General features: G+C 43.5%; 1 protein-coding gene across 4 annotated transcripts in view; it reads right to left on the bottom strand.

The window, feature by feature from the left end:
- LOC124040125 (myosin phosphatase Rho interacting protein) overlaps positions 1-20,226 on the bottom strand; it is a 67,913-nt gene that overhangs the window by 29,341 nt on the left and 18,346 nt on the right. For all 4 annotated transcript variants that reach the window (XM_046356993.1, XM_046356992.1, XM_046356991.1 and 1 more), the window contains exons 4-7: positions 11,558-11,709; positions 11,074-11,339; positions 8,975-9,416; positions 5,086-5,212 (exon numbers count right to left, since the gene is read on the bottom strand). In XM_046356993.1, coding sequence (XP_046212949.1) covers positions 5,086-5,212; positions 8,975-9,416; positions 11,074-11,339; positions 11,558-11,709 — 987 coding nt within the window. The remainder of the gene's footprint in view (positions 1-5,085; positions 5,213-8,974; positions 9,417-11,073; positions 11,340-11,557; positions 11,710-20,226) is intronic.

Raw genomic sequence — 20,226 nt, 5'->3', positions numbered from 1 at the left:
AGTGGAATTTGTTAGAACATTTTAGAAATTTAAAGCCGAAATGCCATGTAACCCCGTTGTTATGGCAAATCATGTAAAGTTCAGGAGTCAAAAATGTGTCTCAACAAATCGCATAATAAGTTGCATGGACTCATTCAGTGTTCACTAATAGGTGTTTTTGAATAACCCCACACATACAATTACGTGTAAGGTCCGTTACTCGAGAAGTGAATTCCAAGCACACGTTCAACGACAAAGACCAGGGAGGTTTCACTGGGTGGAAAGGGTCCATATCAGTGGATATCTTTACATTACCCCTTTTTTACATATATATTCTAGAGAATACAGACCATTCCCAATGCAGATTTGGAGTTTTGTGGATTTGCACCACATCCTGACAAATTCTGAATCCAGCTGTGGCATTTAGACGTACTGTATGATAATGGAATAACTCACAATATCACACATGGACATTTCCTATGGCCAGATATGGACTCGCAGGTTTTCCTACTTACAAAGCATGTAGAGGTCTGTCATTTTTATCATAGGTACACTTCAATACAATGTGATTTTCTGGATTTTTGTTTTAGATTCCGTCTCTCACAGTTGAAGTGTACCAGTGATAAAAATTACAGACTACATGCTTTGTAAGTAGGGAAAACCTGCAAAATCGGCAGTGTATCAAATACTTGTTCTCCCCACTGTATATGTCAAAGCGGCATTGGACTAAGTGGCATAGAATAGAATGGCATAGAAGTGGCATAGAATAGAATATATACATATGAGATGAGTAATGAAAGATATGGAGACATTATTAAAGTGGCTAGTGTTTTATTTCCTTAAAGTTGCCAGTGACTCCTAATCTGTCTATAGGCAGCAGCCTCTGATGTGCTGGATGGCTGTTTAACAGTCAGTGGTGTGGTATAGAATACAATACAGTATATAAACTAAATATTTGTATGAACATAACAAGATTCAACAACTGAGAAATAAACTGAACAAATTGAATAATGTGTCCCTGAACAAAGGGGGGGTCAAAATCAAAGTCAGTATCTGGTGTGGCCACCAGCTGCATTAAGAACTGCAGTGCATCTCCTCCTCATGGACTGCACCAGATTTGCCAGTTCTTGCTGTGGGATGTTACCCCACACTTCCACCAAGACACCTGCAAGTTCCCAGACATTTCTGGGGGGAATGGCCCTAGCCCTCACCCTCCGATCCCAGGTCCCAGACGTGCTCAATGGGATTGAGATCCAGGCTCTTCGCTGGCCATGGCAGAACACTGACATTCCTGTCTTGCAGGAAATCACACACAGGTGTCCTGTGTGAATTTAAGTATGCTCTCTCTAATTCTCTTTCGCTCTGAAGACCCTAGGACCATGACTCAGGACTACCTGGCATGATAACTCCTTGCTGTCCCCGGTCCACCTGGCCGTGCTGCTGCTCCAGTTTCAACTGTTCTGCCTGCGGCTATGGAATCCTGACCTCTTCCCCGGACGTGCTACCTGTCCCAGACCTGCTGTTTTCAACTCTCTACAGACAGGAGTGATAGAGATACTCTTAATGATCGGCTATGAAAAGCCAACTGACATTTACTCCCGAGGTGCTGACTTGCTGCACCCTCGACAACTACTGTGATTATTATTATTTGACCATGCTGGTCATTTATGAACATTTGAACATCTTGGCCATCTTCTGTTATAATCTCCAACCGGCACAGCCAGAAGAGGACTGGCCACCCATCATAGCCTGGTTCCTTTCTAGGTTTCGTCCTAGGTTTTGGACTTTCTAGGGAGTTTTTCCTAGCCACTGTGCTTCTACACCTGCATTTCTTACTGTTTGGGGTTTTAGGCTGTACAGCACTTTGAGATATCAGCTGATGTACGAAGGGCTATATAAATATATAAATACATTTGATATTGTTGAAATCTTTTTGTTTGTTTTTTAAGCACTTCCTTACTGCTTTAGCACATGGCCACAGTTGCGTGTGTTCCAATGTGAATTATCTAACGATGCCAAAAGAGTGTAAACAAAGAACAGTGCTGTTCAATGTGAAAGGTTATCTTTATTATAGAACAATGGGCAATTTAATACAGTAAATAGTTTGGGTTAACTTGGTGACAATGTTCAGAAAATACATTTTGGATATTTGGTCAAAGTACTCCTTTTCTAAATATTTGTTTCCAAATGATTAATGTAGAGCAGGTGTTCCTGTTCCTGCAAAGCATTACATTACATTTACATTTAAGTCATTTAGCAGACGCTCTTACAAAATGGTGCATTCACCTTATGACATCCAGTGGAACAGTCACTTTACAATAGTGCATCTAAATCTTAAAGGGGGGGGGGGGGGGTGAGAGGGATTATTTATCCTATCCTAGGTATTCCTTAAAGAGGTGGGGTTTCAGGTGTCTCCGGAAGGTGGTGATTGACTCCGCTGTCCTGGCGTCGTGAGGGAGTTTGTTCCACCATTGGGGGGGCCAGAGCAGCGAACAGTTTTGACTGGGCTGAGCGCCAGATAAAAATGGGATTCACATGTTTTATTTATTTAAAATTTAAATTTTTTCTTCACATTTTCAAAGAGTTAATTTATATTTTCCAACGGAGCTATACATTTGGGTGAGTATTTTTTTCTCCCGAGTAGCCTCATTTCACTACCAAAAATAAAATTCAACCAACTAGTGTTCAGCGAAATAACACAATGTCAAATACAGGAAGCCTAGTCAAATAATTAACATCCAATCACATTAACCGTTACTCTCTCGTGGGAATTCCACTAACAGTCCGTATGTAGCCAAACGTAGCTGCTGCTCATTCTGTTTGCTCAAAAATTGATAAATGGTTAAAGAAAGTAAGGCCCATGTCCATAGAGACACATACCTGCTCTACTGGTAGTACTGCTACAATCAGCAGTACTACACCGGCACCTGTCAACGACAAGTTAGTCTGCTTCCATAGAGACACATACCAGCTCTACTGGTAGTACTGCTACAATCAGCAGTACTATACCGGCACCTGTCGACGACACAAGTTGTTCTGCTTCCACGAGCACATCCAATGCTAGCATCAGTAATTCTACATTTGTTGTTAGCCCAGCTAGCACGGACACTGACAGTTGTGAATCTGATGTAGCCGAAGAGCTACTGCCCCCTTACCCGGGAAAGCACTGAAACAGACAGGGACGTTGGACCATCGAAGAGGCGCAAATATGAATAGAACTACATTGATTTGGGGTTCACTTATATTGGGACAAGTGCCTTTCCTCAGCCAGTGTGATTTATGCCCAAAGGTATTATCTCACAACTCGATGAAACCTTCACTCTTGTGCAGACATTTAGAAACAAAACATTGCAATTTGAAAAATAAGCCACAGGAGTTTGAGTGAGAATTGAGACGACTTTCGAGTAGTAAGACATGTATAAAAGCAACAGATACCATTAATAAGAAGAGGCTAGAAGCGTCTTATATGGTGAGCTACCGAGTGGCTAGGACAGGCAAGCCCCATACTATTGTGGAGGACTTAATTATTCCTGCTGCCGTGGATATGGCTGGAACAATGCTGGGGGAAAGGCCCCCAAAAACTATACAGACAATGCCTTCATCAAACAACACTGTTTCACGACACATCAGTGACATGGCAGGAGATGTTTTAAAACAATTACTGCTTCGCATACAAGACAGTGAATTCTACGCGTTACAGCTGGATGAGTCAACAGACGAGGCGGGCCTGACACAGCTCCTGATATATGTCCATTATGTTTATGGAGGGGGGGGGGGGGTGTCAATTATGGAAGACATCCTCTTCTGCAAACCACTGGAAACAGGACAATATATTTTTAAAGTACTGGACAGCTTTGTGACCTCGAATGGACTTTGGTAGTCAAGATGTGCTGGTATTTGTACTGATGGCGCAAAAGCCATGACAGGGAGACATAGTGGAGTGGTAATGCGCATGCAAGCAGTTGCTCCCGACGCCACTTGGGTACACTGTAGCATCCACCGAAAGGCTCTTGCTACCAAGGGAATGCCTGACAGCTTGAAAGACATATTGGACACTACAGTGAAATTGGTTAACTGTTAAAGCAAGGCCCCAGAACTCTCGTGTATTTTCTGCACTATGCAATGATATGGGCAGCAACCATGTAACACTTTTACAACATACAGAAGTACGCTGGTTATCAAGGGACAAAGTATTGACACAGTTTTTTTTTTAAATTGAGAGACAAGTTCTCTTTACTGAACATAACTTGCACTTGTCTGACGACGAGTTTCTCACACGACTGGCCTACCTTGGTGATGTTTTTTCTCGCCTGAAAGATCAATCAAGCATTACAGGGACTCTCCGCAACTATATTCAATGTGCGGGACAAAATTGAGCCTATGATTAAGAAGTTGGAGCTCCTCTCTGTCTGCATTAAAAAGGACAACACACAGGTCTTTCCATCATGGTATGATTTTTGTGTGAAAATGAACTCAAGCTTACGGACAATGTCAAATGTGATATAGCGAAGCACCTGAGTGAGTTGGATGCGCAATTACGCAGGTACTTTCCTGAAACAGATGACACAAACAACTGGATTCATTATACCTTTCATTCCCTGCCTCCAGTCCACTTACCGATATCTGAACAAGAGAGCATCATCGAAATTGCAAAAAGCAGTTTTGTGAAAATTGAATTTAAATCAGAAGCCACTGCCAGATTTCTGAATTGGGCTGCGCTCAGAGTATCCTGCCTTGGCAAATCGAGATGTTAAGACACTGATGTAACTACATGAGCGGATCCTCAGCCCTCACTAGAATGAAAACTAAATACAGCCACAGACTGTGTGGAAAATTATTTAAGACTGACTTTCTCTCCAATACAACCCAACATTGCAGAGTTCTGTGCCTCCTTTCAAGCACACCCTTCTCATTAATCTGTGGTGAGTTATTCACAATTTTGGATGAACAAATAAGGTTTTATAAGTAAGATGGTTAAATAAAGAGCAAAATGATTGATTATTATTATTATTTGTGCCCTAGACCTACCTCTTTAAGATCAAGTTCAACTGAATGGGTTTAAAGGGGGTCTCTGTACCACACATACACACAGTGCTGTAGTTGTACCTCTTTGTGGAAGCGTCTGTGTTCGCTGCGGCCCCGTCTGGCTCCAGTCCTCCCAGCCTCCTCCACTTCCATCCTCTCTGCATTCTCCAGCTCCAATGCCTCCAGCTTCTCTATCACCCCAGATCGACTAGAACACATATGGAACAAGGTTAAAGGTCAGCGGTGAAGGCTCGAGGTCAGAGGCCTTTAGTTTAACTTTTTTTTGTGGATTAAAAAAAAAAATGGTTTTGGGTATGGCAAAAAAAAGACTTCCTTCTCAGGTGGAGAAAATAGATTAACTTTATTGTATACTGTAGTTTTCTTGTGCGTGTGTGTGTGTGTGTGTGTGTGTGTGTGTGTGTGTGTGTGTGTGTGTGTGTGTGTGTGTGTGTGTGTGTGTGTGTGTGTGTGTGTGTGTGTGTGTGTGTGTGTGTGTGTGTGTGTGTGTGTGTGTGGTTGGGGGGGTAAACGTTGCATAATTCACATTTATAGGTGAACATTACAATACACCGCTACATGAAACATGAGTAACAGACATGATGAATTTGAGAAGGATAGTTTAGGCTCATACTCTTGTGACTGTCACCCCAACCGTTCTGTTCCATCTTCTGTAAACACACAGCACAGACATGCAGTGAAACGATAGATACACCGGCAGCCTCGACGTATTTCTCCCTTACGTCTTCCTTTCTACCCTCGGTTTATGAGGAGCGAGAGTCGCTTGGAAATATATATATATATATATTTCTTTTTTTACTGTGCCCTTATTAGGGGAATCCTCGGCGGTAGCTGGCTTCCTTACAAGGCAACGAGTGTGGGAGAGAGAGAAAGGAAGAAATGGCGAGAAAGAGAGGACGAGAGGTATTTTCAGTTACATGACTGTTTGCACCCCACCAGCCAGTGAAGGAGCAGAGTGGCAGTGTGTGTGTGTGTGTTTGTATTTGTGTGCAATAACTCTGGAATAGAGTGCTAGTTGGCTGCTGGAGTCCAGAATGGCAGTGTTCCGAAATGAAACAAAATTGACCAATTTTTATCAGTCTACTGGACATTCCTGATCTCTTCCTTGCTCTCTCGTTAAGCTCTTCCTCTCAGGCCTGGTTTTGGATGAGGGGATGAGGTGGGTGTGGTGTGGGTGTGTCTGCTTAACCTCTTGACCCTTTCCTAGAAGAGTCAGGAGTGGATGATGGGCAAATGGAAAGTACAAAGCCTGTTTATTCAGTGTGTTTATGCTGAAAAACCACAGGGGGAAAAACACAGGGAAAGGTAATTATTACAGTTGAAGTCAGAAGTTTATAAACACTAAGGTTGGAGTCATTAAAACTTGTTTTCAACCACTCCACACATTTCTTGTTAACTTCTCTAGGGTAGGGGGCAGCCTTTGGAATTTTGGATGAAAAGCATACCCAACTTAAACAGCTTTCTACTCAGGCCCAGAAGATAGGTGTCATTACAGTATCCATTGACCTAGGACTCAAATTGCAGTTCCTATGCCTTCCACTAGATGTCAACAGTCTTTAGAAATGGTTTCAGGCTTGTATTCTGAAAAATGAGGGCGTAAGAGCAGTCTGAATGAGTGGACCCAGCCGTGTCACAGAGCTTTTTCATGCGCGCGACCGAGAGTGTGCATTTCTTGTTTACCTTTTATATCGACAACGTTATTGTCCGGTTGAAATATTATAGATTATTTAGGCTAAAAACAACCAGAGGATTGAATATAAACATAGTTTGACATGTTTATATGAACTTTACTTTTTTGTCTGCCTGTTGTGACTGCGTTTGAGCCTGTGGATTACTGAAGAAAATGCGAACAAGGTTTTCGGATATAAAGAGAGACTATATCGAACAAAAGGAACATTTATTGAATAAATGAATGTCTTCAGAGTGCCACCATATGAAGATCATCAAAGGGATTAATTCTATCTCCATTTCTGACTTGTGTAACGTTTCTACTTGGCCAGTTACTGTTTGTAATGATTTGTCTGCTGGGCGATGTTCTCAAATAATCGTACGGTCTGCTTTCGCCGTAAAGCATTTTTTAAATCTGACACAGTGGTTCTATTCACAAGAAGTTCATCTTTAAACCAATGTAAAATAGTTGTATATTTTCTGAATTTTTATAATGAGTATTTCTGTATTTTATTTTTAGCAAAAATTGTTTGCAGACAGATTATTTCACTTATAATTCACTGTATCACAATTCCAGTGGGTCAGAACTTTACATACACTAAGTTGACTGTGCTTTTAAACAGCTTGGAAAATTCCAGAAACTGTGTCATGGCTTTAGAAGCTTCGTATAGGCTAATTGACACCATTTGAGTCAATTGGAGGTGTACCTGTGGATGTATTTCAAGGCCTACCTTCACAGTCAGTGATTCTTTGCTTGACATCATGGGAAAATCAAAAGAAATCAGCAAAGACTTCAGAAAAACTATTATAGACGACCACAAGTCTGGTTCATCCTTGGCAGCAATTTCTCAAATGTCTGAAGGTACCACGTTCATCTGTACAAACAATAGTAAGCATAAACACCATGGGACCACACAGCCATTATACCACTCAGGAAGGAGACGCGTTCTGTCTCCTAGAGATTAACTTACTTTGGTACGAAAAGTGCAAATCAATCACAAAACAACAGCAAAGGAACTTGTGGAGATGCTGGAGTAAACAGGTACAAAGGTATCTATATCCACAATAAAACAAGTCCTATATCGACATAACCTGAAAGGCTGCTCAGCAAGGAAGAAGCCATTGCTCCAAAACCACTATAAAAAAGCCAGACTACGGTTTGCAACTGCACATGGGGACAAAGATCGTACTTTTTGGAGAAATGCCCTCTGGTCTGATGAAACAAAAATAGAACTGTTTGGCCATAATGACCATCGTTATGTTTGGAGGAAAAGGGGGGATGCTTGCAAGCCGAAGAACACCATCCCTGAAGCACGGGGTGGCAGCATCATGTTGTGGGGGTGCTTTACTGCAGGAAGGACTGGTGCACTTCACAAAATAGATGGCATCATGAGGAAAGAACAGTATGTGAATATATTGAAGCAACATCTCAAGACATCAGTCAGGAAGTTAAAACATGGTCGCAAATGGACAATGACCCCAAGCATACTTCCAAAGTTGTGGCAAAATGGCTTAAGGTCAACAAAGTCAAGGTATTGGAATGGCCATCACAAAGCCCTGACCTCAATCCTATAGAACATTTGTGGGCAGAACTGAAAAAGCTTGTGCGAGCAAGGAGGCCTACAAACCTGACTCAGTTACACCAGCTCTGTCAGGAGAAATGGGACAAAATTCACCCAACTTGTTTGACCCAAGTTAAACAATTTAAAGGTAATGCTACGAAAAACTAATTGAGTATATGTAAACGTCTGACCCACTAGTGTGATGAAAGAAATAAAAGCTGAAATAAATAATTCTCTAATATTATTCTGACATTTCACATTCTTAAAATAAAGTGGTGATCTTAACTGACCTAAGACAGGGAATCAACTGTACATACATAACTCCTATGAGAAGTATAACGGAACTATGGAACACAGAGATTCATCGATTTCACACTGTTTGGATTTCACCAAACACAGCCTTTTCCTCTTGGTGTGTGTTTTGACGCAGCTTCGTTGGGGGTGTGTGTGCATCACAAGGCTGTGTGTGTGTATCTGTGCAAGTGTGTTTAGAAGCAGAGACCGTGTGCGTTGCTGCATCATTGGAATCTCTACTGATGTCCTTCCAGGCCAGAGTGCCTGCTGGTCTGTAACCTGGCAGTCAGACAGCAGAGTTCACTAACCTGGTTTACCAGCCTATACAAGTACCTGATTAACAGCTAAGGCTTTACCTTGATAAATATATCCTAGGTAAGAAACGGTGACTGAAGTCTGGAACCTTCTTTTATTCTCATTAGACTGACCTCCTTTCGGGACTGAACACGGCCTCTTTCTCCTCACCAGGACTCCTCACTCGACTCCTCTTCTCTGCCTTCCTGGCCTCGGCCTCCAGCCTCCTGGACCGTGGCATATCATTGTGCCCGCCGTGGCTTAGCCCTAACCGCCCCGCCGGGTGGCTCTCTGTGCTGGTCACCGTGCTGCCGCTGGCGTCAGAGTCCAGCGAGCTAACAGAGCCACTGATGTGGGAGCCGTTGGACAGCAGGGAGCTGCCGGAGGGGAAAGGGTCACTGGGGACCGGGGAGAGGCAGCGGGGCACCCCACCCAGGCTGGAGCAGGAGCCCGTGGGAGACAGGAGGTCGTGGTGGGGGAGCGGGACTGAGCCGTGGAGAGGGAGGCCGCTACGGTCCACCTCGTCACCGTTGACTGAGCCGGCATCTGAGCCCCGACCCACGGAACCACAGTCACCTGGAAGAGGGAGGGGGTGGAGGGTCAAAGATGGTGAAGGATAGATGAGAACAGTAGAAAACTCTTACCATCTCTAAATTATGTTATAATATTTTACAGCTGTGTAGCTTGCTAACACCATTACAATCCTATCAGATTGCCATATATGGGTCTTTCTATAAATAATGGGGCCAATGTGTGACATTGGGATAACTTCAAAATGGTTTGGGGAAGAAAAAAAAAAGGTTTTATGTAGTTCCACATGTATACTTAGCGGAATATATGCAAATAGGCCCCTAAATCCACCTATACATTCTTTAAGCAGGGTTCATACAGACATTGGCAAGTCAAATTCAAGGACTCTCAGGTACTTTTCCACCTCTACGTGATCGGTGTCCCCCCGTGGGACGGTAGAGCTAACGTAGGCTAATGTGATTACCATGAGGTTGTAAGCAACAAAAACATTTCTCAGGACATAGACATATCTGATATGGGCAGAAAGCTTACATTAATGAGTGAATTGCGAACAATTTGTACAGTTTCTGACTTAAACTATAGAAGTATACAAGCAACTCAAAAATGCTACTCACAGTAGTAATTTAGAAGTGTTTAGAAACATATATTCTAATTTACAATAAAAGTGACTCCAAAATGAAACAATACATCATTTAGCATTCATTTCTATTGGGCACAAAATTATCTGGAAAAACAACCAAAACAAACAGCAAATGCATCCAACAAATGTTCCCCAATCATTTCAGAGGGCACTCAATACAATTCACGAGTTGATTTAAAATCTATGCTTAACCCATTATCATGGTTGGTGTCTTGACAGATGTCCAAAATCGTGTGACCTAAAACATTACTTTTCCGTCCTTGCATTTATGGCAGTGTAAGTTGTCGTTATATCATATAAAAGTTTACTAGTTGAATATGCATTTAAGTGAATTTATCCCAATACTTTTGGTCCCCTAAAGCAGGGGGACTATATACAAAAAAAAATTCTAGACCGTTCACCCGATATGGATGAAAATACCCTCAAATTAAAGCTGACATTCTGCACTTTAACATCATTGTATTTGAAATGAAACAATGACTAACAACATTTAAAAAATGCTTCACTGTACCAATAATTACGAAGTGCACTGTAGCTATGTCCCCCCTTATATCTTAATGTAATGCCATTAACATATGTGGCAGGTTATTATCAATGACTTATCCAGTCCACCTGACTGTGCTGCTGCTCCAGTTTCAACTGTTCTGCCTTATTATTATTCGACCATGCTGGTCATTTATGAACATTTGAACATCTTGGCCATGTTCTGTTATAATCTCCACCCGGCACAGCCAGAAGAGGACTGGCCACCCCACATAGCCTGGTTCCTCTCTAGGTTTCTTCCTAGGTTTTGGCCTTTCTAGGGAGTTTTTCCTAGCCACCGTGCTTCTACACCTGCATTGCTTGCTGTTTGGGGTTTTAGGCTGGGTTTCTGTACAGCACTTTGAGATATCAGCTGATGTACGAAGGGCTATATAAATAAAATTGGATTTGATTTATCAACAGTTCTAACAAGTTGTACAGAGTAGGCCATTCTCACCGGTACCCTAGTTTATAGAAGGACTCATATACTACACTAAAGATGAGGACTATGGGGCTAGATGTGCTGTGGTTCCTCCATACCTGTAGAGGGTGGTGGTGAGCCCAGCAAGGGCAGGTCAGCAGAAGGCCACACGGCCGCACCCTCAGCCTCTCTCTGGCTCAGCTCCTCCTGCCAGATGATGGAGCTGGAGTCTTGAACCTTCTCTGAGCCCGCCTCGGGGATTCCTGAGCCCGTCACCGCCACCTTTGCTGGTCCTGGTTCCTGAGAAGTGGTGGGCTCCACCTTGCGTTTCTTCTTCTGGTTCTGCTTATTGGTCCTGGGATACACCACCAGCTGTTCAGTCCACCTGGGAAAGAGCGAGAACAGAATGATAGTGACGGCATAGAGAACACACACACACACACGTAAACACACACACGTAAACACACACACACACACACACACACACACACACACACACACACACACACACACACACACACACACACACACACACACACACACACACACACACACACACACACACACACACACACACACACACACACACACACACGTGTTTACCCATTGATGATCTCTTTGTTCTCCCCTCGTATAAAGTACTCCTGTTCAGGAGTGATGATACAGAGAGCGTTCTTCTGGCCCGTCTTGGGCTCTGCGTCAATGACGTCAGCACACAGGTTCATATTTACCGTGCCCTGGGGCAGCGTGCTCGGCTAGAGGGGAAATAACAGAGAAACAACATTCAGGCACAAGTAACGGCCAAACCTGACATGACACAGACTGTATACAAGGGTAAATACCAGTAGAACAGGACAACAATCAGTAGAATGATGAAGTGATTGCCTTGTAGCAAACTGGGAAGTATACTAGTCTGATTAGTCTCTTTCAACAGCCACAGTGCTGAAGGGGCACGGGGACCTAGATCTCCGTCTGAGCCTAAGGGAAACTTCTACCCGGAACTGCTATATATCAGGTGGATAGATATCACAATGTCTGTTTTTCATCCTCCATCCTTCCTTCACTCTTTCTCACAGACACACGTATACAGCCCCTACTATCAAATACACATGGTTAACAGATGTTAATGCGAGTGTAGCGAAATGCTTGTAAGGTCTATAAGGTCACGTATCCGTTATCGATGGGTTGCCGGGACAACGGGGGAAATCCATTCAGGTCCAGTGGAGTGAATGGAGGAGGTGACATCCCTGGGAGGCTGGAGTAAATACGTTTGTGTGTACGCGTGTGCTACTGCTAACGCATGTGATTCTGCATATAGATGCATGTTTGCCTTTGGAAAGGCACAATTTATCACGGTTTCTCCCAAACTCCCTATTGCCCCTCTACCGTCTAGAATTCCCCCTGAACCCCAGCATGGTCTCTAGTTCAGTGAGATTCCTGTACTGTTGTTATCAGGCCCAGACTGAACTGTACTCTGGCTGCAGATGTAAAACAGGTGCTGTTTCTCTCCTTAGCTCCTTTTAAGGCCATTCACATGGATCCTGTTTTAATGCAAGCTGCCAGTAAACCATGAGGGCTTCCAAATATGGCAATTACACTGGGTCACACTCAGAGAAACTTAGAGTACAGACTGGAGCAAGCTAGTCTACTGTACGGCGAGAGGGGGGAGAGAGGGAAAGGGGGGTAGGAGGGGAATCTGTCTCATAAAAGATGCACCTTTCTATCTTTGTGAAGGAGAGAGCATGAAGGTATTACACACTTTTCCCTTGTTCCCCTCAAATGGTTGTGGTTAGGGTTGGGGGAAGATAGCTACAGATCTAGGATCAGGTTAAGGCCAGGGCATGTCCAACCCACATCGAGAGAGAGAGCGAGAGAAAGGGGGCCAGTCCAGTCCAGTGGCTGTGTTCTTTGAGTATGTATACGTCGTCTGATCTGATACTGGCATCGACACAAAGACTCCTCCATCTGACAACACTGCCATTCATCCTCTCTCTCCAAAATGCCACCCTATTCCTTATATAGTGCATTACTTTTGACCAGAGCACTGTGGATAAAATGTAGTGCACTATATAGGGAAATAAGGTGGCATTTGAGATAGTCCATGTGTTGTAGTGGGTTTGATTTCTCCACTCCAGATCCAATCCCATATCCTCCCATTGTCCTCCTATGGGGCCAGCTATATTTAGCTGCACAGGGGGGTATTATTATCGCTAACAACTTTCTCACAGACTGTCTCTCTGACTCAGTTCACAGTTTCTACGAACAGGACACACAAAGAGGCAATAAAACTACTAATAAATCTAGGAAACATTTTTAATCGAGCAGGTCTTTATCCTCACAATGAACAAACTGTCAAGGGGAGTATTGAGATTTTAGGGGAAAATTGGGCATTCCCACTAGTTCAATGCTGATGAAGTACAACTTCTTTCTCCATCTGCCAGTGCCAGCCAAAATGATTTGATGACTGGGCTTCATCATATCATTCCAAAAATGGTGTCAGAGTGAGACTCGCAGAGCCAGCATTAGAATTAGGTAGAGCACACCCACTCCATAATTGATACATTTTTCTGGGGATGTTTTATTGCCCGGACCGGTGGCAAGTAGTGTAAGAAACCAGCACCTGTTCTGCTCAGGGGTGAATGGGAAGCAGCAAGCTGCTGTTTTATACGGCATGTGCCTCGACATGCCGCTTCACTCTGTGCTGCATCAAAACAGAACCATGTAGGCTGTGGAGAAAACTGAATGACCCCGTTTCCTGTCCCTATCCTCCCAGTCATTGACCCTCCGGCCCAGGTTCTCCTCAGAGACTGAAGAGCTGTAGTCCTCCTTCTTGGGAGGTCCGCTTAGATTAAAACTAGCATTTGAGAACTGCCCAACTGGTGTCAGTCAACTACCCAAGGGACTGGTCAGCGGCAACATCTCAGGGACCGGTGTCGGTCCACGACTCAGTGTTTGAGAAACACTCAAACCTTCACGTTTCAGTCTCTCAGATTCCGTCTCTCTTGCCTCCTTCTCAGTCTCTCACCTTCTCTCTCTCCTACTCACCTTCTCCCTCTCCTACTCTCCTTCTCAGTCTCTCACCTTCTCCCTCTTCTACTCTCCTTCTCAGTCTCTCACCTTCTCCCTCTTCTACTCCTGTCTCTCACCATCTCTCTCTCCTACTCACGTTCTCCCTCTCCTTACTTTCCTTCTCAGTCTCTCACCTTCTCCCTCTCCTACTCTCCTTCTCAGTCTCTCACCTTCTCCCTCTTCTACTCTCCTTCTCAGTCTCTCACCAGCTCTCTCTCCTACTCACGTTCTCCCTCTCCTACTCTCCTGTCTCTCACCTTCTCTCTCTCCTACTCTCCTCCTCAGTCTCTCACCTTCTCTCTCTCCTACTCTCCTCCTCAGTCTCTCACCTTCTCCCTCTTCTACTCTCCTTCTCAGTCTCTCACCTTCTCCCTCTCCTACTCACCTTCTCAGTCTCTCACCATCTCTCTCTCCTACTCACCTTCTCAGTCTCTCACCTTCTCCCTCTCCTACTCTCCTTCTCAGTCTCTCACCATCTCTCCTTCTCAGTCTCTCACCATCTCTCCTTCTCAGTCTCTCACCTTCTCTCTCTCTCCTACTCTCCTTCTCAGTCTCTCACCTTCTCTCTCTCCTACTCTCCTCCTCAGTCTCTCACCTTCTCGCTCTCCTACTCTCCTCCTCAGTCTCTCACCTTCTCTCTCTCCTTCTCTTCTCCTCAGTCTCTCACCTTCTTCTTCTACTCTCCTTCTCAGTCTCTCACCTTCTCCCTCTCCTACTCAGTCTCTCACCTTCTCTCCCTTTACATTTACATTTAAGTCATTTAGCTCTCTCTCTCCTACTCTCCTTCTCAGTCTCTCTCCTTCTCAGTCTCTCTCCTTCTCAGTCTCTCACCTTCTCAGTCTCTCACCTTCTCAGTCTCTCACCTTCTCAGTCTCTCACCTTCTCAGTCTCTCACCTTCTCAGTCTCTCACCTTCTCTCTCCTACTCTCCTTCTCAGTCTCTCACCTTCTCTCTCTCTCCTACTCTCCTTCTCAGTCTCTCTCCTTCTCAGTCTCTCCTGCTCTCCTTCTCAGTCTCTCCTGCTCTCCTTCTCAGTCTCTCACCTTCTCAGTCTCTCACCTTCCCTCTCCTACTCCTTCTCAGCCTCTCACCTCTCTCCTACTCTCCTTCTCAGCCTCTCACCTTCTCCCTCTCCTTCTCAGCCTCTCACCTTCTCCCTCTCCTACTCCCTCTCCTACTCTCAAATGTACAACACGTCCAATCCTGTCTGATGTAGTAAAATTACATTATGCTACATTAGATATGATTACTTGTAGTGGCAGGCTGTGTGTATGTGGAATGTTTGGGTCTGGGGCATATCTGGCATTTTCATGTGGTTTTGGGGTCTACTGTTCTCTCTGTTTCTCTAGCCTGTTAGTTACTGGGAGCCCGCTGCTCTTCACCAAATATGGGCATATCAGAGGAATGCTGTGTAGAGCCTCGACCTCTGAGCATCTCCTTCTCAGTCCATCTCATCATGGGCTAAAATAGTTCAGTTCTAAAATGGCAATTGCCCACTCGCATTAAACATCATGAGTGAAATCTTCCCTGAAAGTTGCCTCGGCTTTATGCGAGTCACACAAAAGCTCTTATTTTTCAACCCTGTTGTAATTATTTAGCTTATATCATGTATCAGATGCAAAAGAAAAATACACTATTCCGGGGAAATTTGGCCCTCCAATCGACGTACTACGCACGTCATGGTTCCATAGCAACAAACAACCTGCTCAATGAATCATGACATCGGTAGATCATTAAGATCAATGTATCTAGTATCATGTGAGATAGCTTCATATTTACAAAGCTTCATCAGGTTGCTCTGGTCATTGTTGATGTTTTCACCGGTGTGACTTCCAGCCATTCTACCCCTGTGGGTTTGGCCGGGTTGCCTAACTCTGGCCTCTTCAGCTGGCCAAGAGCACAGGAATTACTAATAGTAACAACCACTCTGAGAAAGAGAAGGGCCACAGCAGTCCATATTGGGTATTTTATGGGGTAGAGCAGTAGACGGTCCATCAGCCCAGGGGAGAATCAGGGCTGAGCTTCATATTCTCTCAGGCACATTACAACTAACCTAAAATGTGCCTAGCTAGCTAATAGCCTAATGTCAATCAAAAACTTCCTCAGTGTCTAAAATCCACACCATCCAGAAATTACGCACCATCCAGGGATTCCGGATTCCAAAAATGTGGCACCGTGACCAGGAAGATTTTAATGTAACGGCCATTAGAAACATTTCCTGGACTAATATGACATAGATCACATTTTGATTATGGTAACAGAACAAGCAACTCATAATGATGCAGCCAATAAAAAATACATGTTCAAACATTTGCCAAAATTAAATAATTACACCTGTCTATATTTTTTGAATTTTATTTCACCGGGTAGGCTAGTTGAGAACAAGTTTTCATTTAGAACTGAGACCTGGCCAAGATACAACAACAGAGTTACACATGGAATAAAACATACAGTCAATATTACAGTAGAAAAAGTCTATATACAGTGTGTGTGGGGGGGGGGGTAAGAGAATACATAGGCCATGGTGGCGAAGTAACTACAATATACCAATAAAACACTGGAGTGAAAGATGTGCAGAAGATGAATGTGCAAGTAGAGATACTGGGGTGCAAAGAAGCAAGATAAATAAATACAGTATGGGGATGAGATAGTTGGATGGGCTATTTACAGATGGGCTATGTACAGGTGCAGTGATCTGTGAGCTGCTCGGTCAGCTGGTGCTTAAAGCTAGTGAGGGAGATATGAGTCTCCAACTTTAGTGATTTTTGTAGTTTGTTCCAGTCATTGGCAGCAGAGAACTGGAAGGTGGGGCAGCCAAAGGAGGAATTGGCTTTGGGGGTGACCAGTGAGATATACCTGCTGGAGCGCGTGCTACGGGTGGGTGTTGCTATGGTGAGCAGTGAGCTGAGATAAGTCAAGGGCTTTACCTAGCAAAAACTTGTAGATGAGCTGGAGCCAGTGGGTTTGACGACGAGTATGAAGCCAACGAGGGCCAGCCAACGAGAGCGTACAGGTCGCAATGGTGGGTAATATATGGGGCTTTGGTGACAAAACAGATGGCACTGTGATAGACTGCATCCAATTTGCTGAGTAGAGTGTTGGAGGCTAGTTTGTAATTGACATCGCCGAAGTCGAGGATCGGTAGGATAGTCAGTTTTACGAAGGTATGCTTGGCAGCATGAGTGAAGAAGGCGTTGTTGCGAAATAGGAAGCCGATTCTAAATGTAATTTTGGATTGGAGATGCTTAATGTGAGTCTGGAAGGAGAGTTCACATTCTAACCAGACACCTAGGTATTTGTAGTTGTCCACATATTCTAAGACAGAACCGTCCAGAGTAGTGATGCTGGAAGTGCGGGCAGCGATCGGTTGAAGTGCATGCATTTAGTTTTAATTGCATTTAAGAGCAGTTGGAGGCCACGGAAGGAGAAATACAGAAATACATTTAATCATTCAAAATACTTCATTAGAAAGCATGACTTAGCCGCAGAGGAATCGAGGATCATTAGCTTATTTTTAAAAATAGCTGTGGATTGTTTCAAATCACAAGCTTGTAGGCCTTTGCCTACTTGGGAAGCCTGCAATTTGTGGTAGTATAAATAAGCTCAGGGGTTAAAGTAGGGTAATGCGGTCTGGTACGGCATCCTGGCAAAATACATAGTCGGAGTACCCCGTACCAGTAAAATATGAGCCTATCACAATATTTAAACAAAATGTCAAGAAAACTGAAGGCTATTCGACCACTATTTATCATTACCGCATGTCAGAGGCATGAAAAATGAGTGAGTGGGCTTAAATGGTTATGACGAAAACACTGACATTTGGCCAAGGCATAGATGATTGGCCGACACCCAGACCTCCGCAGATAGCAGTGGACGCATAAATTATCGCCAAATATCATTACAATTTGTGTTTAGTGCAACAGGTGTCTCTTTCCATTCACCACTGCCTCGTAAAGTTGCCCTTTGAAGGGATTGTTGCACAATCAGATGAAAACATGACTGGTTGGTTTTATGCCACAATAAAAAGGTCATACATTTGGAAAGTTAAATGACAAATCTTTAGACTTTGCCCACAGAGATCCTATTGAATGAATAAGGATTTTATATGTAGTTCTATGACTAGGCCCATAAAGAATATTGGTGCAAGCGCCTGCACATATAGGAAGTCCAGTACCGAGAGGAAATTCATTCATTCTACCCCAGAATAGGCCTAGCTGATTATTGAGTTGTGCTTGTCTGTGAAAAGCATCTCAAATGTGTGTGAAGTATGTGGAGTATAATTGAAAATGTTGAAACAAGAAGAAGGGGACGGGTGAGTGGCGAAGGTACAGGAAGAGAGTCTCTCTCTCCAGAATGGCTCAGCCGTCTCCCGCCAATTCTTGAGCATTCATTGTGTGAATTGTTGGCCCTTTGATTGTCTATTTTGATATACTCCCCATGAGAGCAGACAGCCTGAGCAGAGAGATGAATGAGATTGAAATAGCCTGCATTTTCATAATATTTTCAACTGTTTTTATTTGTTAGCTTTATGTAGCTTATTTTTACTTAGTTGACAATGGAAGTTATAGGCGTACTGCTGCATTGGCCTATAGGCTGAGTTCCATGCGCTCTTTTCTTAAGCTGTCAATGGATCAAGGTGTATCAATGTGTCCAAATGGCAGAGGCTGGTGCTAGCATTAGTTGAATTTTAACTTTTTGATTTGTATAATTTTTCATTCAGATTTCTATGATTAACCACGTGACAATGATTTTGAGAAACTAAAACGTTGTTATTGAAAATAAACTGTTCCACGAAAATGTGCATATGAAAATCATAACTGGCACGCAGATCGACAGAAATGGAAGGATAAATTGTAAGCTTCCCCAACTTGAAACTCACGCGCCTATAAAGTCTTTATGGCCTCCCGAGTGGCGCAGTGCTAGCTGTATTCTGGGTTAGAGTCCAGGCTCGGTCAGACCCATGGGGCGGCACACAATTGGTGCTGCGTTGTCTGGGTTAGGGATGTCCTTGTCCCATGGCACACTTGTCCCGTTGCACACGGGTGCAGTGCAGGCTGACACAGTCTTTATAAAATTGACTCCATGTTTCCATTGTCGGATTTTGACTATAGGCTACTTTAATGCAAAATATGAGATGTCTCATAACATGAAATAAAACATTCAGGTTTCAAACAATTTACATTTTCAAATGGCATACTACCTCCAGCTTTGGGGCGGCAGGTAGCCTAGTTGTTAGAGCATTGGGCCAGTAACCGAAAGGTTGCTGGATCGAATCCCTGAGCTGACAAGGTAAAAATCTGTTGTTCTGCCCCTGAACAAGGCAGTTAACCCACTGTTCCTTGGTAGGCTTGCATTGTAAATAATGTTCTTGCCTAGTTAAATACAGGTTAAATAAAAAATCCAGCTCACATTGTAATGTGGTGTATGACACGCCAATAGCCTGTTGCCTACACTTGTAGCCTATGGTGAATGGGAGGCACGCTTCAACTAACAGAGAAATAAATAGTTTTCATTAATCGTGTACCAAATCTGTTTTAACAAGCAACTGCATTTGGAGTTGTTTTGCAATGAATGGGCATATAAAATAACATGCTTTACTCCAGCAGCAACCAGCTGAGGAGCTTCAGGAGAAATCCTGCTCAAAATCCTGAAATCCTGCTCAAAATAGGCACTCTATGCTGTGCACATGTGATAAATAAGATAGGCTACAGGAGGCTACAGGAGGATTAACGCAATTTAATTCCACAAAATTATGCAAATTAACATATAGACCAGGCATCAACAACTAGATTCAGCCATGGGAGTAATTGTTTTTGGTGCGGATGGTCAGGGGCCGGAACAGAATGACAAATAATTTGTAGACTGCAAATTGACCGCAAGAAGCCCAAACAGATATGTGTGACTAAAACATAACCACCTCAAACCTTGCTTACATTTGTATACGAATACGTGTCTCTATTATGCATCGGAATACTTGGGAACAGATTTCTTAAATAAAAATCACTTGGAGCTGATTGTGTGGTTTTTACAGCAATTCAACACACACAAAAAGAGGAGAACATCCCTTCATCAAAAAAGAGATGTAAAAGAGGTATTTATGATATGCTGTATACGGCCCAGATAAAGGCTATAGATGTGGCAAAGGTAAATTGAACTCGACCAAAACAATGGAATTGCCATGGAAAAGCATGGTAGAAAGATTC

Source organism: Oncorhynchus gorbuscha, linkage group LG07 (assembly GCF_021184085.1).
Source record: "Oncorhynchus gorbuscha isolate QuinsamMale2020 ecotype Even-year linkage group LG07, OgorEven_v1.0, whole genome shotgun sequence".
Taxonomy (NCBI): domain Eukaryota; kingdom Metazoa; phylum Chordata; class Actinopteri; order Salmoniformes; family Salmonidae; genus Oncorhynchus; species Oncorhynchus gorbuscha.
Note: the sequence above shows the minus strand (reverse complement) of the source record. Positions and strands in the feature narration are given on the sequence as shown.